This window comes from Molossus molossus, unplaced genomic scaffold (assembly GCF_014108415.1).
Source record: "Molossus molossus isolate mMolMol1 unplaced genomic scaffold, mMolMol1.p scaffold_m16_p_1, whole genome shotgun sequence".
NCBI classification, from domain to species: Eukaryota; Metazoa; Chordata; class Mammalia; order Chiroptera; family Molossidae; genus Molossus; species Molossus molossus.
In genome coordinates this window covers 103,580,741-103,605,360 of record NW_023425344.1, presented here as the reverse complement: position 1 = coordinate 103,605,360, position 24,620 = coordinate 103,580,741, and the positions used below count along the sequence as shown (strand labels likewise).

Genomic DNA, 24,620 nt, shown 5'->3' with positions numbered 1-24,620 from the left:
GCTGGTTTGTCAAAGACCATGCACTGGATTTGTAATTCTCTGTCTCTCTCTCTCTTTTTTTATCCTCACCTGAGGACATTTTTCCATTTTTTGTTCAGATAGAGGGGGAGGGAGAGAGAGAGAAACATCAACATGAAAGGGACACATCCAGTGGCTGCCACCCGCATGACCAACTAGGGCCGGGGACAAACCGCAACCGAGGTACGCGCCCTCAGCGGGAACCGAACCCGGGTCTCTCTGGACTGCAGGCTGATGCTCTAACCGCTGAGCCAAACTGGCCAGGGCTGTAATTCTCTTTTAATTAGAATATTTCTCTCTTCTGTATTTTGGTTTCTCAATCTAATAATTTTAGACATCATCTATTTGTTATATTATACAACAGATGAGAATTTAGTTCTTTCACTCCAACTCACTTCTTTTTTTTTTTTTTTTTTCCTCACCCGAGGACATTTTTCCATTTTGTTGTTCAGGTAGAGTGGGGGGAAGAGAGAGGAACAGAGAGAGAGAGAGAGAAACATCGACGTGAAGGGACACATCGAGTGGCTGCCACCCACACAACCGACCAGGGCCGGGGATAAACTGCAACCGAGGTACGTGCCCTTAGCGGGAACCGAACCCGGGTCTCTCCAGACCGCAGGCCGACGCTCTAACCGCTGAGCCAAACCGGCCAGGGCTCCAACTCACTTCTTTTCCCCACCTCCCAATGCAGTTACTTAGTTATAACTCTACCTCCTTGTGCTGCTTACATTTTCCCCAATAAAGACTCAAGCAGTGTACTATAATTATATTTCCTTTTAGAGCTTGTTTCTTTATTTTTTCTTGGAATTCTTAATTGGATTTTCTCTCTACTTCCAACTTCCAGTGTGTTATACTGAAATAATCCTCCATTATTTTTTAAAGCAAGCTTTTCTTTCTTGGAAGGATTATTATGGGGATAACTATATTTCTCAGAGGATTCTGGAGAATTAAAGGATGGGTTGATAATATCTGTAACATTACAAAGACCTCTCTGTTATGTACAGTATTAGGAAGTAAAATCATTTAGTGGGTTTATGAATGATGGGCAGGGAATGCTTGGTATAGACACACTGGCTGCTATTAAAAGGGAAACCATGCAGATATCTAGAGTTATTTAGTGAGTTATATAAGACAGTACTACACATATATTTACTTTCCTTTACAGAACATCACACTATGTTTTCAAATTCTTTCATTAGCAATATATGCCACTGTCTGGATTTTTCAGTGGCCCTGGTGTCATGTGAAAAGTTCACCTCTAACCAAAGCAATGCCTTTCGTCCCTTTGGAAGCTTGACTCTGTCATGGGAAACAAAAAGTGGCCCAAGAGGAGAGAGAAGGAAACTGCCCCAATTTGGAAGCATTTTCACCTCAATATATAACATGGAGATAGGTATGAGTAGTTCCTCAAGAAATGCCTGTGGAACAAATCAACAATTCTGACCTCCTTTCTTTCACTTTCTCCTGTTCATTATACTTCAGATATATCCCTGCATTTTTGCCTTAATGATGTACAACTCCTCGTTAATTGAGCTGTACTTAATGTCGACTGCTTTTAATTTGGCACCAAGAAATCTTCTAAAATTCCTTTTTGTTTTTTTTGAGTGGGCAGCCTTGGAAATTTCTTCAGAACACATTGTGCCTCCTAAACACTTGCAATCTGATAACTGTGATCACTGAATCTGAGATGTTCGCCAGTTTCTGTCTTAGTCATCTCATCACACCTAGCTCACTTCCTCCCAAAGCCAGTAAAAACTGCAGCCTGGGGGCCGGGGACCCGATTCTCTGGGGAACCTCTGAAGTGTTCTCCCTCTGCTATTGTGTGACCCTAATCAAAGCGAATCCCATCGGACTTACTAAAGAAAAGGATAGAAAGACTTATACAAATCTAAATGGTTTTCTTAAATAGCTTATTCCTATATTTAGTCTTTTAAAATGCAAAATGATTAGCATACTGCAGTCCACCCTGGGCAGCAGCTTTGTGGCTGTGGTCACACCAAGCAGAGGGAATGCCCAGCATGAATAGGGGTGTGAATATAAACCCCAGGGAGAAAGGAATGTAGTTCAGCATTTCATTTTATGTGATGATTCACAAAATTGCCAGAAACATCAGTCGGTGGGCATTTCCATTATTGTTCTCAGCCTAGTCAGATACAATAAAAAGGAATGATTTCAAGAGTTAAGGTAGCCAAGAAGGACATTTTGGCAGGTTCCGATGTTTCATTCTGGCATTTGATTAGAAACGTATTTGGGGCTGGGGGGGTGGGTCACGTCTCCCAAATCTTGCACTTAACCTGCACATCTGTGCTTTCCCATTGCCAGATTTGAAGTGGTTTCCATGAATTTGGTTTTATTCCACCCTTTCAGAGATTTCTCTTGACCGTGAATAAAATATTGCTTTACACACATTTTATGAAGTTCCAGGATCAAATCAACTTTGAAAAAAATCAGCAAGAGAACACCGTGCACAGACAGCTTAAACTCACTGAGTAAAATGCTTTAAACATTGTGAGCGAAGAGACCATTTAACTTCATCATTGAGGGCTCCCTTTATTCAACAGCCATGACCTATTTAGAACCATGACTCAGCCAGCCTCCCTTGTGCGCTTCTCTGTCCTTCAAAAAAAATAGAAAAGAGGGAAAAAAAGAAACAGAAAGGAAAAAAAAGTGAAAGAGGAAGAAAGGAAGGAAGGAAGAAAGAATGAATGAAAGAAAGAAATAAAAAAACAAAAGAAAAGAAAGAGAAAGGTGCATGGGGGCTGTCCAGAGTCTCCCTTTTCTAAAGTTTTTAACTCACACGTCTTTGGAGGGTTTAAGGTTTACAAAGGACAGTTATGGGGCTCACAGTGCCTCTAACTCATAGCAAGGGAAATTACACAGTGAACTATTGCCCCATGTTTTTAAAAGCTCTTTCATAAACAAATGTGAAAGCCTCCTTTCTAACCCTCCGGCCTTCATTTAATCATTTAGCTCTGGTGCTGCTCCTGGAAGGGCACTGTTCCTCCGCCACGCCTGCTCTGCTCACGCGGTGGCAGTGCACTCGCAGCCTTGCTCCACCCACACCGCCTCCTGGCTGTCCTCCAGCCTGGAGTCTCTCCCTTCCCTCGGTCAAGTCTGCCCTCCTGCCAGGTCCATTTTCCCAAAACACAGCTTCACGATGTCACCTCCGCTTAACAACTTGGTGGCTCTTCTTTGTTTTTCTGAGCAATTCAGACTCTTTATGGAGAAATTTAATGTATTCTGCAGACCAAATCCAGTTTACGTGTCCAATTTTTTCAATTATTATTTCCTTATTTCTGACTAATTTTCTTCACTTACACTGGTCCACGCCTGTCCTCTGCTCTTCCATTCCCTCTCCTCGTTGCGCGCAGTTGTTTCTCCATCGTTGGGGTTGTTCCCAGACCTTCTAGTCCCAAGGAAAACCTTATCCTCTTCTCACTAAGACATTTACCGTCCCAAGAAATCATTCTTCCTTTAGATTTAAGCCTAAGGGAAGAGTCTTGTGTAGAGAGTATGTGAGCATTTTCGATAGTCCGGGAAGGCCTCCCTTACACAGGAGTCTTGAGGCTCAGACTCGAGGGCGGGAGGAAAATGGATTCCAAGTGGAGGCCACAGCTTGTCCAAGATCTTGGCAGGAAGGGTTCAGCCTGCGTGGTTATAGCACTGTGAGGAGGTCAGGGTGGTGCGTGATGATGCTGGGAAGAAGACAAGGTCAGATCACACAGGTTTTACAGCTGTAAGGAGTGTGGACCATGCTCTCCAGCACTGGGTGTGGGGCTGCCAGGTAAAATCCAGAACACCTAGTGTGAGGTTTGAATTTCAGACAAATCACACCCAACTTTTAAATTGAAGTACATTCCAGATATTACATGGGGCATACTTGTACTACAAATTTTTCCATTGTGTGTTTGAAATTCAAATTTAACATGGTATCTTGTTTTTCACTGTTTTTGCTTAATCTGATAATCCTAATTGAGAGGTTGCTGAGTGGGTTTTGGCAGGCAAGTAATATGATCCAATCTGTATTTTAAGAAGATCTCTCTGGCTGCTTTGTGGAGGACAGTTTATAGGGTGGCAAACGTTAAATAAAGGGAGAAATTCAGGGAGACGGGTCAGTCTATCGCAGCAACCAGAGGAGGAGTGGTGGCCTCGCCCAGAAGACCGGTGCTTCTCAAACCTCACGTCCACAGGAATCATCTAAGGATCTCCTTAAAATGAACTTAATTCAGAAGATGTGGGGCGGGATCTGAGATACTACGATTCTAATATGCTTCCAGGTGGTACTGACCTTGCTGGTTCCTAGATCAAAGGTTGGCAAACTATGACCCGTTGGCCAAATCTAGCCTGCTGTCTATTTTTATTTATCATTACTATTGCTGTTATTATTATTGCATAGAAGTGCATTTATTGATAGGGCCTGCTGTCTATTTTTGTAAACAAAACTTTATGGAAATATAGCCACTTGTTTCCATGTTATCTGTGGTTGCTTTCAAGCTATGACAGCAGAGTTAAGCAGTTGCAACAGAGATTGTATGCCTCACAAAACCTAAAAGATTTATTGTCTGGCGCTTACCTGAAAAGTCTGCTGAAGCCTGCCCTAGACCACACTTTGAGCAGCAGGGGTCTAGACTTAGGAGATTACCAAGGAGATGGAGAGAAGGGGCAGAGTCAAGATATCTTTAAAGGCACAGAGTGTGGTCCACACTGGCGTATTCAGCATTCCCTTCTGATGTGACCCCAAGAAACTTAAACTGCAGGATCTTTAACCTTAGGTTGTTGTGACAGTTGAGAACTTGCCTAATCAATGTTGATTCATCTTAGAAATGTTAACCCATTGTGCTTTAAGCCCAAGGGGTTCTACTTGGCATATGCTGAAACACATATAGAAATACATCTATGTACACATGGAGAGTGTAAAGATACCGCAAAATGGTACCTGGTAACCTGAAAGAAGAGTCATCTGTCATACTAGCAAAGGGTGCCTCTGTCTCCGGTCACTCTTATTGCTGGCTGGCTTCCATCTTTCCCACCTGAACTTCCATGATCTCTACTTTCTCATGGGGATAATCTTTGTGGTAATTATAGGAGGGGATACTGAGGCACAGCATGATCATCCCTTCTGCTCATTCTACCCCTAGTAAGAAGGTACACTTTCCTCAACCTCTTTGGGACTATCCAGTGTGCCTAAGAGGGAAACCACTCTAAAAGGAAACAGAAGATGACTTTAGAAGAAAGGACAGGAGGACCACGATTCCATGTGCAAGGTTTTCCATGGAGGCATTCATTTGGAATTCTTAGAGTTGCCACTTTGACAGATTCCCTGACAAAAACACACAAGGTACATTTCTCTTGTGTTATAACCCTATTACACACAAAATACTAAAATACTACAACAAAATACTAAAATGTCTTATCATGTTAACTAGATATTAACTAGATTTAACGATGATCATTTTGCAACATATACAAATATTGAATCATTATGTTGTACTGTCATCTGAAACAGTCATATGTCAATTGTATCTCAATTTAAAAAATGTTCATTAACTTAGATTACAGTTGCTATTTTATAAACCTATCTACCTGAGCTTTCATCTCAGATCTTAGGAGAACAAAGTACAGTCATCATATTAGCTTGGTAAAATGACTAAAATTATGTTTTCCTCATCTTTTCCTAAATGAAAGCAACACTTCACATTGAACTAACATTTGCATACAAAAACTATATAAAACAGATATAGTTTAATATTGGGCTGTGTTCAATATCACTTGCCAGCTTTTAACCTTCAGGAATACTGATGGCATCTTTTCATAATATGACAGGCTGTAACCTAGCTTTACCTCTGATATTTACTCTCCATTTGATAAAAATGTAATGTTTGAGTTGGGTGATCTCATACCACACACATCAAGTTATAGAAATACACATACACACATTGATACATTATAGAGAGTTTGAACTGATACTTGCAAATTTTCAAATAGTGATAAAATTATACATTTCATAAAGATACACTAAAGGTAAGTTAAAAGATTAAAAAATGACATTATTTAAAGACCATCCCAGGGGTGTTAAAGTGTATGAATTTCTGGAATTTGCTTCGAGTATTTTAGCTTTCTAGGATGTTATTTTATATACTGAAGTAGTAACATCAAATGGTGTCAAGTGATAACATTACTATCAAGTTAATTCCAATTTCTATGGAACATAATTTACTACTAGATAGTGATTTAACACACGGAGGCCACAACGTGCCTTAGACTAGAGAGAAGTAAGCTGTTTTGCAGTGAGTCCTTGTAGTATTGGAGTGTCCCTAGTGTTATCATTTATCTTTTTATTAAATGTGACTGGTATCCCTTTTCACCATCCAGGCATTGCATAACAATAACGACCAAAATTATGAGAAATTAAGCTTGTCCAGCAGACTGAGCCATTTTACCTAGAAAGCTGAAGCCGTTCAGAGATACTGAAGAAAAGACATATCAGGAGAGCTGAACAAAAACACATCTGTGTTGCTTTCATCGACAGCAAAACGTTTGCTGCAGGCCGCGCTGCTGCAGAAAGCATCTGCTCTGTGAGACACGCTGCCTCCCAAGGCAGGCGTTCATGTCGGAATCCAAACATTTTCCCACTTGACCACTAAGCATTGGCAAGTTTGGGAATTTCATATTAAAATAAAAGGTGAAGTGTCCCCCATGATCTAATGGGGTAAATCTTTTTAATAAGGGCAAGGGGCCGAATAATGGGCTGTCACAAAAGACTTTTTCATTCAAATTTTGTACATTTCAACCAACCTGTTTATGAAGTGTCTTCCTGAAGTGCCTGGGTGCGGAGGCATTAGAGGAGAGACATAAAGCAGACAAATAAAGGGAAAAGCTTCCTATTCAGGAGGTACCTGAAAGGGTGAGTAGAAACGAAAGAATAAGGAGTGCCAAGGGGATTTTGTAATACGGGGTTGTCTGAAATAAGATTGGCAGAAAGCTTGCAGACGAAAGATTTGGTCTGCATCATGTCCTGGAAGCATTATAAAAGGAGTGTTTTATAAAGGAGAAATCATTAAAAGAGTTCACACATCCATTTGCATGAATTAGCAAACCCTGGAGAGTGTCTGAAATGTATTGCAAGTGCTGACCTGAAATGAAGGTCACTGATTTCCCCACAACATCATCAGACATCAGTGCGAACTGAGCAGTTACATCAACAAACCTTTCCAGCCAGCGTTGAAAGATCATAGCCTCCAATTATCTGCATCTCGCCCATAAACTGGTCGTTCTAAAAAAAAAACCGAGAAGCCAACATTTTACTGTACAAGAAAACCTGTAGAGCACATTTTCCCGTGCACCCAGCTACACTGCGCCTCACAAAGATAGCACAAATAGCCAGTGCAGGTCCTTGGTTGCCTATGGTTACCAATAGCCACTGGCTGCTCCTGTGCTTGAGACAAAGCAGTCTAATGACTAGGGGAGCGACTGTGGAGGGAGGGGCTGGACGGAGTGGAGAGAGGACAAACAGACCTAATTTTGGAACAAAAAATTGGAAGGTGTTTCAACTCTCCTGAGGCAGACGGAATGGGAGAAGACAGTCATACTCCGGGACTTCCCTGGGGTGGAGAGGGCCATGGGAGCCCCAGGACTGGGCCAAGCATTTGTCAACTGTGCCAGTGTCTCAGTCATGGCGGTGCAGTGGGGAACAATTAGATTGTGGTTCCCAAAGCAATTAGAGGCCCCCTCCACTCCCTACCAGCGCAGTTGTCCAGGGCAGTTCTAACAGGGCATGGATCAAGAACTACTGCACTCAGACCTTCAGACTTGGATAACAATGCTTCCGGAACTTTCTGCAGTTCCAGAAAAATGAGACCCAGAACCTTTGTAGAAGACTTTTTACTCAAATCCCATAGGAGGTTAAGAGCATTTGCTTTCACAATGTTTACATATGGTACAACACAACATTCTGACCTAATTAACCCCTCCACACTAAATAAAATATGAATTTTTTTTTTTTTTTTGATACGTGCCCCTAGCAGGAACTGAACCCAGGACTCTCTGGTCCGCAGGCCCACGCTCCAACCGCTAAGCCAAACTGGCCAGGGCAAAATATGGATTGTTACTTAGTGAATATCACAACTGGATAACATGGGGGCAAAACAGCAAACAGCACAGGCAAGCTGTTTTCTAGCCTCATTATGGAGACACATTCAAGGAACTGGAGCAGATACAACTACAGGCAATCGGCTCTGTGATGGAGCAAAACCGGTGCAATGTTGCAAACTAACCACAAGGAAGACGACGGTGCAGGCTCCTTGGGGACAAGGTGTGGAACCAGGCACCTCTTTCCTTAAAGCTGTGGACAGCCGTTGCTTTTGCCATTTCAGTGTTTTCCTCCCTTTTTCTGCCAAGACACCCCACATCTTTCTGAGGGGAATTCATTCCACATGAATTAGGTGGGGCCAGGCCTTAACCATGCAAACCAGCTATGCCTGAAGATATACCCAGCCTTGGAGTTTCCACCTACTGAAGCCAATTTATTCCCTTAGGAATTTTCTTGGGTTGGTTTGAATAGGATTCTGTCACTTGAAACTGAGTCTCATTCTAGACGTAGAGCTACTTGGTCATAGAATTGTTCATCTGGGAAGGGAAACAAACAGCCAAACAACCAATATGACAGTTTTACCAATGAAACAGGGTTTGTCTTCTTATCTTTTGCTCAAGAGGAAGAATAAATGACCTTAACATGTTTTTACTTCTGCTTGGGGTAGAGAGAGTTCTTGAAAGTGGCCCACTAAGTTAGATAAAACTAATAATTTTCTTCTTATGGGAACAGATCTCAAAAGGAGAAAATCCAAGAATCTCCAGAATCCTTGTTTTTGTACAGGCATATTAATCATATATGCAAGCAATCATGTCAATAGGTTCAGACCTTGTCAAAAATGTCGAAGGAAAAAATTTTTATTTCTAGAGTTGCTGAGATATAGGAGTTAATACAGGAGTTAACTAAGGAGAATTTCTGCATAGTAGAGTCAAATGTGTTCTTAATAGCAGCAGGAAAAATAAAATTTCAGCACCTCCAGAGGACTGTGGTATGCAGAACTGGATACAACTATTAAACCACAAAGTTTAATGTAACAAATGAGATTTATACTTTGCCAGATCAGAGTGTATTTCACAATAATTCTACTATCATCCCTATTCTATTGATTAAAAACAAAAACACAATACCTCAGAAAGCTAAAGAATGTGCTCTATGTCACACAGTAGTGTGTTGCTAAGCAAGTCTTATTTCAGGTCTTATTTAGTCCAAGTTTATAACATGTTTTATTTTATTTATTTATTTATTGTTGACAATATTACAGATGTTCCCCATTTTCTCCCCCTTTACCCACCTCCACCCAGTCCCCCGCCCGCCCCCACCTCCTTTTGGCCAACACCACACAGTTGTTTGTGTCCACGGACTCTGCATATATGTTCTTCGGCTAATCTCTTCACCTTCTATAACAGGTTTTAAATATTAGATTTGTCCTTAATTCATCTGGAACTTATATTTTCCAAGTCAATTGTCCAAATACCATTTAATGAATTGTTTATTTTTTTCCTGACTGGTTTGAAATGTCATTGGTTTTGGTTTAATAATATTTTATTTGGGATTGTTCAGCTTATCTTCATAAGTAAGACTGGCCTATAGTTTTAAAGCAAAGTGATATTTGCCTCATACAATGAGTTGGGTAGTGTATATATATATATATATATATATATTTTTTTTTTTTTCTGTTTTTTATTTATTTTTTTAATTTTAATTTTTTTTATTATTATTTTTTTATCCTCACCCAAGGACACTTTTTCATTCTTTGTTCAGATAGAGCAGGAGGGAGAGAGAGAGAGAGAATCATCGATGTGAAAGGGACACATCGAGTGGCTGCCATCCGCATGACCAACCAGGGCCGGGGACAAACTGCAACCGAGGTACATGCCCTTAGCGGGAACCGAACCCGGGTCTCTCCAGACCGCAGGCCGACGCTCTAACCACTGAGCCAAACCGGCCACGGCTGTTTTCTGTTTTTTAAATTTTATTTTTCAATTAGGGTTGACATTCAATATTATTTTGTATAAATTTACAAAATGATGCCCCTGATAATTTAGGTACACTCCTGCAATATTATTGACTATATTTACTATGCTGAACTTCTCTTTCTCATGACCATTTTGTATCTACCAATCTATACCTCTTAATTCCTTCAACTGCTTCACCCAGTGCCCCAACCCTGCTTTACTCTGGTAACTATCAGTCTGTTCTCTGAATCTATGAGTCTGTTTCTACTTTGTTTGTTCACTTATTTTGTTCTTTAGATTCCACATATAAGTAAAATCATATGGTATTTGTCTTTCTCTGTCTGATGTATGTCACTTAGCATAATACCCTCTAGGTCCATTCGTGCTGTCACAAATGGTAAGATTTCATTCTTTTTTATGGCTAAGTAATATTCCATTGTATTTAAATACTACTACTTTTTCTATCCACTCATCTGTTGATGGGCACCTGGGTTCCTTCCATATCTTGGCTACTGCAAATAATGCTATAATGCACATAGGGGTACATCTATTCTTTGGAATTAGTGTTTGTTTATTTTTTCAGATATATACACTGAAGTGAAATTGCTGGATCATAAGGCAGTTCCATTTTTATTTTTTTGAGAATCCTCCATCCTGCTTTCCGTAGTGGCTGCACCCATATGCATTCTTACCAACAGTGTATAAGGGTTCCCTTTTCTCCACATCCTTGCCAACATTTGTTATTTGTTGTTTTATTAATGATAGCCATTCTGACAGGGGTGAGGTGACATCTCATTGTGATTTTTATTTTCATTTCTCTAATGATTAGTGATGTTGAGCATCTTTTCATATGTCTTTTGGCCATCTGTATATCCTCTTTAAAGAAGTGTCTATTCAATTTCTCTACCTATTTTTTAATTGGGTTTTTTTTTAGGTGTTAAGTTGAATGAGTTCTTTATTAATTTTGGATATTAACCCCTTATCAGCTGTATAACTGCAAATAGATTGTCTTTTGATTTTGTTGATGGTTTCCTTTGCTGTAAAAACCCTTTTTAGTATGATGTAGTCCCATTTGTTTATTTTTACTTTTGTTTCCCTTGATTGAGGAGATATATCAGAAAAAAAATTGCTGAGAGAAATGTCGAAGTTTACTGCCTATGTTTTCTTTTAGGAGTTTTGTGGTTTCAAGTCTTATATTTAAGTCTTTAATTCATTTTAAATTTATTCTTGTATATGGTGTTAGAAGTTAGTCTAGTTTTTTTTTTTGCATGTATCTCTCCAATTTTGCCAACACCTTTATTAAAAAGACTTTTTTTTTTTTTTTTACCCCATTGAATGTTCTTGACTCCTTTGTCATATATTAATTGAGCAGATAGATATGGATTAATTTTGGTGGTCTCTATTTTTCTAGTCTGGTTATTGTGACTAGAACTTTCAGTACTATTTTAAATATGAGTGATGAAAGTGGACATCCCTGTCTTGTTCCTGATCTTAAGGAAAACACTTTTAGCTTTTCTCTGTTGACTATGACATTTGTCTTCTGTTTGTTCAAGAAGAAAAATAAATGACCTTAACATACATGTTTTCACTTCTGTTTGGGGTGGAGAGAGTTCTTTTTTTTTTTTTTTTTTACCCTCACCAGAGGACATTTTTCCATTTTTTGTTCAGATAGAGTGGGAGGGAGAGAGAGAGAGAGAGAAACATCGACGTGAAAGGGACACATCGCGTGGCTGCCACCCATACAACCAACCAGGGCCGGTGACAAACTGCAACCGCGATACACACCCTTAGCAGGAACTGAACCCAGGTCTCTCTGGACCGCAGGCCGATGCTCTAACTGCTGAGCCAAACCGGCCAGGGCTATGGTTGAGAGAGTTCTTAAAAGTGGCCCACTAAGTTAGATAAAACCAATAATTTTCTTCTTATGGGAACAGATTTCAAAAGGGAAAAATCAAAGAATATCCAGAATAATTAAAGAATATTAACTGTTGGTTTGTCATATGAGGCTTTTATTATGTTGAGGTATGTTCCCTCTAGTCCCACTTTGCTGAGAGTTTTTATCATAAATGGGTGCTCAATTTTGTCAAATGCTTTTTCTGTATCTATTGATATGATCATATGATTTTTATCCTTCATTTTGTTTAAGCGGTGTATCATGTTAACTGATTGCAGATATTGAACCAAACTTTCATCCCAGGAATAAATCCCACTTGATCATGGTGTACGATCTTTTAATGTATGGCTGTATTTGGTTTGCTAATATTTTGTTAAGGATTTTTGCATCTATATTCATCAGGAATGTGGCCTATAATTTTCTCTCTTGCAATGCCTTTGTCAGATTTTGGGATCATGATAATATTGCCCTCATAAATGAACCTGGAAACCTATTCTCCTCTTGAATTTTTTGGAATAGTTTGAGAATAGCTATTAATTCTTCTTCGAATGTTTGGTAAAATTCACCTGTGAAGCCATCCATTCCAGGACTTTTATTTCCTGGGATTTTTTTGATTACTGAATTGACTTTGTTGGTTGAAATTGGTCTATTCAGATTATCTGTTTCGTCTTGATTGAGTCTTGGAAGATTGCATATTTCTAAGAATTTATCTTGTTGGCATATGATTATTCATAGTATTTTCTTATAATCCTTTGTATTTCTGTGGTGTCAGTAATCCCTTCTCTTTCATTTCTGACTTTATTATTTGAGTCCTCTCTCTTTTATTCTTGGTGAATCTAGTTAAAAGTTTATCAATTTTGTTTATCTTTCCAAAGAACCAGCTCTTGGTTTCATTGATTTCTTTTTTTTTAAGGCTCTGTTCATTTATTTCCATTCTGATCCTTATTATTTTCTTTTCTCTACTCACTTTGGGCTTTGTTTGTTGTTCTTTTCTAGCTTCTTTATGTGTAAGGTTAGATTGTTTATTTACAATTTTTCTTGTTTTTTTTTTTTTTTTTTTTTTTTGAGGTAGGCCTGTATTGCTAGAAATTGCCCTCTTAAGTCTGCTTTCAGCCCTGGCCAGTTTGGCTCAGCGGTTGGGGCGTTGGCCTGCGGTCCTGAGAGACCCGGGTTTGGTTCCCGCTAAGGGCATGTACCTCGGTTGCAGTTTGTCCCCGGCCCTGGTTGGTCGTGCGGGTGGCAGCCACTCGATGTGTCCCTTCACGTTGATGTTTCTCTCTCTCTCTCTCTTTCTCTTCCTCTCCCTCCCTCCCACTCTATCTGTACAAAAAATGGAAAAATGTCCTCGGGTGAGGATTAAAAAAAAAAAAAAAGACTGCTTTTAGTGCATCTCATAAATTTTGGGTTGTTGTGTTTTCAATCTCCTTTGTCTCAAGCTTTCTTTTGATTTCTTCTTTGATCTCACTGTTAACCCATTCATTATTTAGTAACATGTTATTTAGCCTCCGTGTATTTGTGTGTTTTTCCGTTTTTTTTTCTTGTACTTGATTTCTAGTTTCATATCATTGTGACCATAGAAGATGCTTAATATGATTTCAATCTCCTTAAATTTATTGAGACTTGTTTTGTGGCCTAATATAATCTATCCTGGAAAATGTACCATGTGCACTAGAAAAGAATATATATTCTGCTGCTTTGGGGTGAAATGTTCTAAAAATATCAATTAAATCCATCCAGTCTAATGTGTTATTTATGACCACTGTTTCCTTGTTGATTTTCTGTCTCGAAAATTCTATCCAGTGATGTCAACGACCCTGTTAAAGTCCCCTACTATGACTACATTGATTCCTTTGTGATTATGTAATGTCTTTCTTTGTCTCTTATTATAGCCTTTGTTTTAGTCTAGTTTGTATGATATAAGTATTGTTTCCTCAGCTTTTTTTTCTTTACATTTGCATGAAATATCATTTTCTATGCATTTTAGATCTGTGTGTGTCTTTTGATATAGAGTGGGTCTCTTGTAGATAGCATATATATGGGTCTTGTTTTCTTATCCATTCAGCTACCCTTTGTTTTTTGATTAGAGCATTTAATCCACTTACATTAAAGGTGATTATTGATAGGTATATCATTATTGCCATTTCATTATTCATATTTATGTTCCCCCTTCCCCCGCCTTCTTCAAAAAGTCCCTTTAACATTTCTTGCAATGCTAGTTTGGTGGTGATGAACTCCTTTAGCTTTTTCTTGTCTCTCTTTATCTCTCCTTCGATTTTAAATGATAGCTTTGCTGAGTACAGCAGTCTTAGTAGTAGGTCCTTGCTTTTCATCACTTTGAGTATTTCTTGCCACTCCTTCTGGCTGTAAAGTTTCTGTTGAGAAATCAGCAGACAATCTTATGGGAGCTCCCTTGTAGGTAACTAACTGTTTTTCTCTTGCTGCTTTTAAGATTCTCTCTTTGTCTTTAACCTTTGCCATTTAAATTATGATGTGTCATGGTGTTGGCTGCTTTGGGTTCATCTTGTTTGAGACTCTCTGTACTTCCTGAATTTGTGTTTTTTTTTTCTTCTTCACCAGATTAGGAATGGTTTCAGTCATTATTTCTTCAAATAGGTCTCAATTCCTTGCTCTCTTCTTCTGGTACTCCTATGATGTGAATATTATTATGCTTGATATTGTCCCAGAGGTCCCTCAAACTATTAGTCTCATTTTTAAAAATTCCTTTTTCTTTTTGCTGTTCTAATTGGATGTTTTCTGTTATCAAATCATTGATTTGATCCTCTGCTTAATCTAATCTGCTGTTGATTCATCCTAGTGTATTCTTCATTTCTGACTGGTTCTTTGTCCTTTGTTATGCTGTTTAAGTTCTCCTAAGTTCCTTGGGAATTCTTATAATCACTATGTTTTGTTTCTTTTAAAAATTTTTTTTCGTTATTGATTTTAGAGAGAGAGGAAGTGAGAGGGAGGAGAGATAGAAACATCAATGAGAGAGAACATCGATTGGCCGCCTCCTGCATGCCCCCTACTGGGATCAGGCCCATAACCTGGGCATGTGCCCTGACCAGGAATTGAACTGGCGACCTCTTGGTGCATGGGTCAGTGCTCAACCACTGAGCCACACCAGCCAAACAGAACCATTGTTTTGAACACTATATCAGGTAGACTTGCCTCCATTTTATTTAGTTCTTTTTCTGGAGATTTCTCTTGTTCTTTCATTGGAGGCATGTTTCTTTGTCTCATTTTGGCTGCCTCTCTGTGTTTGTTTCTGTATATTAGGTATTTCTGCTATGTCCTTGGTAGGCTGGCCCGATGTAGTAGGTTTCCTGTGAAGCACAGTCATGTAGTCTCCCCAGTCACCGTAGCTGGGTGCCCCAAGAGTATCCCTTGTGTGTTTTATGTGTGTCCTTCTGTTGTCATTGAATCTTCACCATTGTTGGCACATCTGTGGTGGGGTTGACCCTCAGGCTGGCTGGTTGTGAGGACTGGTCTCAACCATGGTGTATGAGCTGCCCTGCCAGGGCTGACCCCATAAAATAGAATTTGCCCCCATCACGGTCTGGTGCCTACTGAGACCTCTCTTTGGGTATGCCTCTTGTAGAGCTAATTGGGTGGTGTTCTGTTATAGTCTCAAGCCAGCCTTCTGTTGTGTTGGTTCTGGGGCCTCTTGGGAGGGACTCCAGTGCAGGTCAATGTCAGCCCTGTCAGTGACTAGCCCTGGCCTATGTGCTAGGAGCTAAAATATGACATGGTTTGAAGCTGCCTCTGCTAGACCAGGGTGAGTATGGGAGGGGCCAAGCTGCCAACCAAGGCCATCTGCCACCAATACTGGTCCTGGGGCAGGTCAGCAAAAGGCCCAAGGCACCTGAGACCTGCTGCTACCTGTTGATTAGGCTCAACCACTGTAAGAGCCTTGGGCAGTAGATGAGTGGTATGTGGCAGATTCTCAGGGAGTCACCAGGTGGGGGTGAGTGGTGTTTACCAGGTTAATACTGCTTTAAACTTAGCAGCTGTGCTGGGTCTGAGACCAGTCTCAGGGTATTCCGAGGCCAGCCGCTACCCATCTGGACCACTGCAGTAGAGGTGGGGCCTCAGGGAGTCATCAGGGTGGAGCAAGCAGAGTCCCCAGGCTAAAGCAAATTTAGATTTGGCTGTGTGGAGTGAAGGCTTAACATAAGAAAGGTGGCCCTGTGGGAAGATGGCCCATGCCCTGAAGCCAGACAACTCAGTTTCTCCCTGTGTCTGTGGCACTCCAGAGCTCGTCCAGAATTCCTGGAGACTTTTTTAAGAAGGAATGCCCGATTACATTACGAATAATTACTAACAAATAGGAAGAGGAGGGAAATGTTAGGATTCACACAAGCAATATAATTCCTCATGGCCATTTTGCAAGCCTCCCTGCCCCAGGAGAACAAAGACAAAAATTCCTGCCATAGGAGAACTGGCCAGACAAGAAATGCAACTGGACACCAGGAACCAAAGAAGCACCCAACTGTACATCTGCGTTCCTGTGTATCCAGCCCCCTGCCCACACCCACCAACCAAGACCCCAAATCCACTGACTGACAAAAGCTTTCCGCCAGTGAATACATATAAGGACCAAACTCCAGCTCCTCGGGGCTGTCTTCATGACCCAATACCCCAATGCTCAGTGATATATAACCCTTCCCTTTGGATATCCCCATACCTCAGCCCATTTTCTTTAAATAAACCCAATTTTTCTATTAAAAAAAAAGAAGAAGAAAAGGAGGAATGCAACACAGGCCCAGGCTAGTAGCCACCACAGACAGAGCCTCTGGCTGTGTGTGAGCCAGTTAGGGCAGGATCTCAGGGTGTCGTCAGGATGGAGCTAGTGTAGCTCACCTTGCTAATGTTGTGTGGGGGAAGGGCTCCACACAGGAATGGGTGATGCCTGTAGGCAGAGAGAGAAGAGGGCCTGTCTCCAGTCATGTTCCAGCTGGTTACTGTGGGGCCTTCAGGGTGGAGCCAGTGTCAGGCCACTGCCTGTCAGGGGAGTGCTTAACCCAGGAAAGATGGTGCCTGTGGGCCATGTGGTAGGAGGACTCAACACAGGGACACTGGAGGCTGTTCTTGCAACACTTGCCTCAAAACCACATAACTTAGTCTCTCCTTATATGGCTCTGGAGCACCCCCCTGAGCTGCTGTCCCTCTGCTGGAGCCCAGGGTGATGGTCTGTAATAGAGAGTTGTGTGTTGGCCCTTTAAGAGTTCATCTGGGTTTCCAGCAGAGTCTGTCTCCCTGGGGGGAAATGGAGTCCCACTGATTTCCACAGCCAGATGTTATGTACGCTCCTTTTCTCAGCACTGGTGCTGTGGGCTGGGGAGCCAGTGTGGGGAGGAGACCCCTCATTTTCCCAGGGGGACCTTTGCAGGTAGGATATCTCTCCGGATTCTCAACCACTGCATATGGGTGAATGACCAGCCCGTTTTGCATCTTCACTCCTACAAGTCTCAGTGTGCTTCTTCATTGTATCCTCAGTTATAGTACTTCTGTTCAGCCACTCATCATATGGTTATCCAGGCTGACTGTTCTATAATTTAGTTTTAATTTTGCTGTGGTCATGGGAGGAGGTGACTGCTGCTTCCACCTGCTCTGCCATCTTGGACCTTCCTCTTTTTCCTGTGGTCCAAAAGTTTGCATGTGAATTGATTTATCTATTTTACTAAGGTTCAGGAGAGCTCAGAATAGGTACTATTTAATCCCCAACTTACAGATGAGAAATTTGAGGCAATGAGAGCTTATGTAACTTGCCCAAAGAGGTGTTGCCTAGTAAGGAATCCAGTTCAATCCTAGAATTGCCTGTCTCCATACTATTCTGGGGAAACCTAAACCTCCAAAAATTTCTAGAAGAAAGAAGCACACAGTACATCTTTGAGAGAAACACAGAGAAGAAGTGGGTCCTGATTGTATTAATGAAGAAAATACATGAGCTGAAATGGCTAGGAGAAATCGACATCTTGGTAGAAGTGTTGGTAGAGGTGGTGTGGATATATTTAAGTAGCAAAGGAATCCTTTGACATTGAGTCTAGGCATCCGTGGAAGAAATATTTTGGAAACTATACGAGCTTAGGTGACCTGATCTCCAGGTACAAGCGTAAAAAAAAAAAGTCCACCAAACAGCCCATCAGATGTGGTGAAGCCTCATGCTGAGAATCGACTGCTTAGATAATGTTCAGAGAAAACATAACTGAGGAAGAATAAATATCCTGAATTCTTGTTCTTTTGAGGAACCGGAAAGGGAAAAGTCAAGAAAACAAACAAAAGAAACATTCTCTCATCTATTCATTTCCAAAGTTAGAGCTAACTTGCTTTAAAATCTGTACTTGCAAAAGCTTTCTCAATATTTTCATCCTCCACAGATGCCCTAACTTTGCCCCCTGGCCCCCACTTTTTCAGCCTAATCCTTCCTCTCAGCTATTCTCCTGTGCTTAATAAGGTCACGTAGACCACATAAAATGAACAGCAGTGCAAAACAATCTCCAAAACAGTTCATTATAAGTTTTTATTTTATTTATTTTTTTGTTAATCCTCACTCGAGGATATTTTTCCATTGATTTTTTTTTTTTTTTTTGATAGAGTGGAAGGGAAGAAGGGAGGGAGAGAGAGAAACATCAATGTGAGAGAGACACATCAGTTGGCTGCCTCCCATATGACCCTGACCGGGGCTGGGGATTGAACCTGCAATTTAGGTATGTGCCTTTGACCAGGAATTGAACTCATGACCCTTTGGTCTGGGTGGATGCTCTAACTGCTGAGCCAAACCGGCCAGGGCATTATAAAGAGTTTTAATGATCAAACTGGAGAGCTTCTAATTAAAATGTTGCAAACTGCTGAAAAATTTTTCTAAACTCTAACATTTAGTACCAAGTCAGATAATGAGGACAGGTGAAGTGATTCCAGTATCCCCAGTTTTCTTTCCAACCAGTGGTTGATGTAGGGCATGACTTCTAACTGAGTCCCCTAGTCCTTTAAGGCGCCAGGGCCAAAGTGGAGGGCACGGCTCATTCAGAGCTGGTTTGGCTTTTGTGTTCCAACCAGACCAGCTCTCTTGCTTCTGTCATATTGACTGGGTCGAAAGTAAGATGGTGGGGCAAGACACATTGGAAAACTATCATATTAATGCTTCCTTCCTTTGAAATTGACTTTCTTTTGGGTTTCTTATTCATTTAACTATCATTTGCTTCTGAGATTGTATATGTTTAGAAACCCATCCTTACAACCTCTGTGGGGTGAGTTGTGAGGAAGGGGACTGTTGAGACAAAGTAGACTGGCAGCTGGTGTCCCCTGCACTCACACCTGGGTTCCAGTCACAGCGCCCCCTTCTGTTAGTTATAGGACATTGAGGAAGACACTGTACCTCTCAGTGCTTCATTTTCCTTATCTATAAACAGAGGATATTAGTACTTCCAACTTACAGGATTATTGGGAGGACTAAAAGAATATGCATTTCTGCACTTAGAAAAGTGCCTGGCACGTAATAATCAACAGAACATAAAGTAGGCCCTGTGTTCTCAACGCCTACCTCTAGTCTTAAGAAACTTGCACATCTACCTGAGTGTCACACCTACACTGGCTGTGACATACTCTTTGTTCAGTTCGCTCGGCACATTACTAATGTGTATGTGCCACGTGCTCCGTGGTTGGGCTGGCTGACCACAGCCCACGGGGCACGTGATGAAGCAGGACTTAGGTCCCGCCACTGCCACACTGCACTATGGTCAAAGCCTTGGTTAACAATGACCTTGTCTGCGTGCTTTTGGGGGGTTCCCCAGTTCTCATGCTGTGTTGTCTAAAGCTTTAATGCAGCCCATTTGTTGGACATAATCTGTATCATTCCACTTTGCTGGTTCCAACCTTTTCCTCTGTAGGGCCATGCTCTGATCTTGACCTTCTTTTGAACCTATCATCCATCCCTTGTCAGATCCTTGTGGGTTTTTCTATGGAGCCAGTTATAGTTAGTAGAACAAGGAGTTAACCTTGAAACTGCTTTATGCGATGGTGGCAGGTGACCTGCAGCAGAACCTGAGAACTGATGGCTGGAATCCTGGTATTTTTCTGGGCCCGCCTGTACTTTTACCTTGGGGATTATGAAATGCCCCAATTCTTTCCTATCAATCCACCATTTTAGCTTATGGTAATTTAAAATAAATCTGTACTACCTGAAAACAAAAGAACCTTGACTAAGATATGGTGCTAATTTACAGGAAAAGTCAATACTTGCAAACTTTGATAAATAGTATTAGTGAAAAGTTACTTCATCACATCTCACACTGCCAATGGACACCACGGTGCTGCAGGAAGACCCTAGGGGTTCCCAGCACATAACACACAGTTTTAGCCTCCAGGTCTTAGCTCATGGCCGCTCCTGCCGCACCTCTCCATCTTTCCTCACATGGGCAATTTGTAGTCTTTCCTCAAGACTCAGATCAGGCATCATCCCTTTCAGGAAGCTCTTCTGGAGTACCTGGGACTGTATCCACTCCCAGGAACACTCAGTGCATATCTGCAGGTTAATAGACCATGTCCGACTGGAATTTTCAGAGACTGTAGCAATTGCCAAAAGCATGAAAAGTCCTTTAGCATAGCAGCCTTTTTTCCCATTCTTATTGCACTCCCAGTGGCTGACACATTGTGGCATCCAATGTTTGCCGAGATGTCCAATGTTAAAGCATCTGACGAGAGGTATTCGATTGATTTTTTTCATTTCCTTTTATTCCTCACCTGAGGATATTTTTCTATTTATCATTAGATAGAGTGGGAGGAAGGGAGAGAGAGAGAGAGAGAGAGAGAGAGAGAGAGAGAGAGAGACAGAGACAGAGAGAGAGAGACAGAGAAACATCGATGTGACAGAGACACATCGACTGGTTGCTTCTTACATGACCTGACCAGGGCTGGGATGAACAACTGAGGTACGTGCCCTTGACCAGAATCGAACCCGCGACCCATTGGTCCGCGGGTCGATTCTCTAACTGCTGAGCCAAACCAACCAGGGCATGTGTTCACTATATTTTTAATACTTCTTCTCCTATCCATTTTAGACACCCAGTGTTCTCAGACAGCACTTATTTTTCTTGCTTTAAGTTATTTCTCCAGCTGTCCAGAGTCTGGAGGAGCTTACTGCCCAATGGCAGACAGATAAAAAATAAAAATGATAAACAAACATATATGAAAACAAAACTCAAGTGAGAGGGACACAAATGAAGCTGACTTGAGTAACTCGGAAAATGGGAAGACAAAAAAAATACTGACCTTCCTCTGTTATGTCTGAGTGATTCCCACCTACACTATATTGTCTTTATTCTCATGATTATTATTTTATTATCTCAGTTCCCAAACAGCCTCCTCAATATTTTTAAACACTTAAATGCAAGAAGCCACATGAATTCTGAACACTAAAAATATACAAATTTGCATTAAGATTCTTTAATAGCAGTAATTCATTTCATGATTAGTAAAGGATACTTTTAAAGCCAAACTAGCATTTTAACCAGGAAAATATACGTTAGCATGTACAATTTAGCTTATTTTAAAGTACATATATATTTTGCATTTCCTAAATTTGGTGTGCCTAATTTTGCAAACATGATGTGACTTTATTCAAAGATAACATGACTTTCTGTTTATGGACAATGATTTATTACTCTGTTGTGATTGGTGTTCTGCCCCACCCAGTCTCCAAGAAGGGTACTGGTTAGCTAAGAATAATCTCCAGCCAACAGAGATAGGCACTTTCTTTATGAGAAATAAATGGAGGTAAGTCAGAATAAGGGACCACAATCATATAAAGAATCTACAGCTAGAAGGAATAATGCAGGGTCACCAAAAAAAAAAAAAGAAAAAAGAAAAAGGGAGGGGAGAGTATAAAAGAGACCGTTACTTCGATTTAGTTACAACAGACCCCAGGAAAGAGGAAACTCAGTTTAAAAACAGATTCAGTGGCTTTGGTTTACGTGAACTCTGTTTGCAGCCTCGAAGCAGGATATCCTTCTGTTTTAAACACTGGTATGGACTTGTTTTGGTTTAAATTATGTTTTAAAATTATGGATCTGAAGGACAAACAAGCTGGCCCTCTTGACATATCTGAATGGTCCCAGAAGGCTTTGGTACAGTCTGTGTTTTAAAATGTGTACCCCCGCCACCTTATCAGTGGTGACTTTTTCTTGAAAGACCATTTTTCCAAATACTGTTTCCCCTTAAAAAAAAAAACAGGAATGATTTATAACTTTATGCACCCTGGGTCCAAAAAGTTCTGTTGTCTTATGTCAGTTTTCAGCTCAAAATATTTTGGGAGATGCCCATTCCTTGAACATCAAGTCCAATTTCGGTATCACAATGGGCGGGACCACCCTGGGAGCCAGGCAAGAAGGGCTCTGAATATCACAAATACTGAAACACAAAGACGTTTGCTCTTTTCTTTCTGGTCTTATAAGGAAGTTTTCTGGAAAGTTCTGTAACACTTTGAGTTAATGGGAATTATACAACAAGCACATGTAAGCTGAACTGGGCCTGGCCCCTGCCCCCACCTCCCTGACAGGGCTAAATTGTGGTGGGGAAGGCGGTGGTGGAGAACAGCACAAATTACCTTGGAATACCAAAGAGGGCTCGAGACTTTTGAAGTTGGCCACCCTGAATCACCCAAACAAATGCCTAAGAGACTGGACTCCCCAGATAACTGTGTTCCCTCCTGCCTCTCTGCTCAGAAGGTGCAGTTTGAGGTGGCAGGAGGCATCCGAGTTGGAAAGGAATGCCTGGAGAAGAACCTAGCTGCCCTAGATCCCTGAAGAGCTTAACTGGGGAGTCCCGTGCAGGGTCAGCAGGCTCGCCACCACGCAGGAGCTGGTCTGGGCCCAGCACATGCCCTACCCTGCCTAGCAGACACGTGGCTCTGCTCAGCCTTGCAGGCTGCAGGGATGACTATGGCTCCTTCAGTCTCCAGCTCAGGTGATCTGGGGAGAAACAAGAGCTGACTATGGACAGAGCTGCAAAGACTTTTTTGTTTTGCTTTTTAAATATTTTTATTGACTTTTAGAGAGAGAGGAAGGGAGAGGGAGAGAAAGAGAGAAACATCAATATGAGAGTGGAACATCAGCTGGCTGCCTCTTGCACGCCCCACTCTGGGAATTGAGACCGAAATCCAGGCATGTGTTCTGACCAGAAATTGAACCAGCAACCTTCTAGTGGACAGGATCAATCTAACCAACGAAGCTACACTGGCCAGGGCTAAAGCTGCAGCATTTTATTTTATTTATTTATTTACTTTTGGTATGTGCCCCTAGCAGGAACCGAACCCGGTACTCTGTGGTCCACAGGCTGATACTCCACCTGTTGAGCCAAACCAGTCAGGGCTAAAGCTGGAGCATTTTTTTTTTTTTTGTTCAGGTAGAGTGGGAGGGAGAGAGAGGAACAGAGAGAGAGAGAGAGAAACATCGATGTGAAGGGACACATCGAGTGGCTGCCACCCGCACAACCGACCAGGGCCGGGGACAAACTGCAACCGAGGTATGCGCCCTTAGCGGGAACCGAACCCGGGTCTCTCAGGACTGCAGGCCGACGCTCTAACCGCTGAACCAAACCGGCCAGGGCATAAAGCTGGAGCATTTTAAAGTTAAATATTTAAAGTTTAACGTTAACTATTTAGTCACATGGTACGTAGCTCTGCATTTGTACTCCTGCTCTGAGCCCCTTAAATGTTAGGGGCAAGCCTGACTTTGAGAACCATTTATTGAGCATTTACTAGGTGCAGGTATAATGTTAAGCACATTACTTACATGAATCCTAAGAAAATTCTGAGGTATGATCTAGAAATCATGCTCCTGGGCATTCCCCCATGGAAATGAAAACTTATGTCCCTACAAAAACTTGCACATGGATGTTTGTAGCAGTGTCATTCATAACTGCCAAAACTTGTAAGAAACCAAGATGTCTTCAGTAGGTAAATGGATAATTAAGCTGTGATACATCCAGACAACAGAAGGTTACTCAGTATTAAAAGAAATGAGCTGTCAAGCCGTGAACGTGGAGGAACCTGCGTGCACACTACTAAGTGGAAGGAGCCAATCTGAAAAGGCTGTGAACTGTATGATCCCAACTATACGACATTCTGGAAAAGGCAAGACTATGGAGACAGTACAAAGATCAGTGTTGCCTAGGATTAGGGGAGAAAAGGATGAATAAGTGGAGCACAGATGCTGTTTCGGGCAGTGAAAATACTCGATGAGACTGCAGTGATGGATACATGTCATTATACATTTGTCCAAACCATGGAATGTACACCAAGAGCAAATCTGAAGGTACACTATGGACTTGGGTGACAATGATGTGTCAGTGTAGGTTCATCAGCTGTAACACATGGACCACTCTGGTGCAGGATGTTGACAGTGGGGGAGGTGGTGGGTGTGTGGGGACAATTTTGCTGTGAACCTAAAACTTCTCTAAAAAATAAGACCATTTATAAAATGTCCTTTGAGATAACAGGTACTGTTATCACTCCAATTTAAGTGACTTTGTTAAGTAAGTTTACTCAAGGCCCGTTAGTTGGAAAGTGATGGAGCTGAACACTGAGCAGAGGATAATCCTGTCTTGCTCCAAAGCCTCCCCCTACCTTATGTTCAACAGCTTCTCTCTTGGGTCTGACCAGAATCTACCT

At 41.4% G+C, this 24,620-nt stretch overlaps 1 protein-coding gene across 2 annotated transcripts in view; it reads right to left on the bottom strand.

The window, feature by feature from the left end:
* PRTFDC1 (phosphoribosyl transferase domain containing 1) overlaps window positions 1-24,620 on the bottom strand; it is a 108,612-nt gene that overhangs the window by 10,311 nt on the left and 73,681 nt on the right. For both annotated transcript variants that reach the window (XM_036272037.1, XM_036272027.1), the window contains exon 4: window positions 7,226-7,291. In XM_036272037.1, coding sequence (XP_036127930.1) covers window positions 7,226-7,291 — 66 coding nt within the window. The remainder of the gene's footprint in view (window positions 1-7,225; window positions 7,292-24,620) is intronic.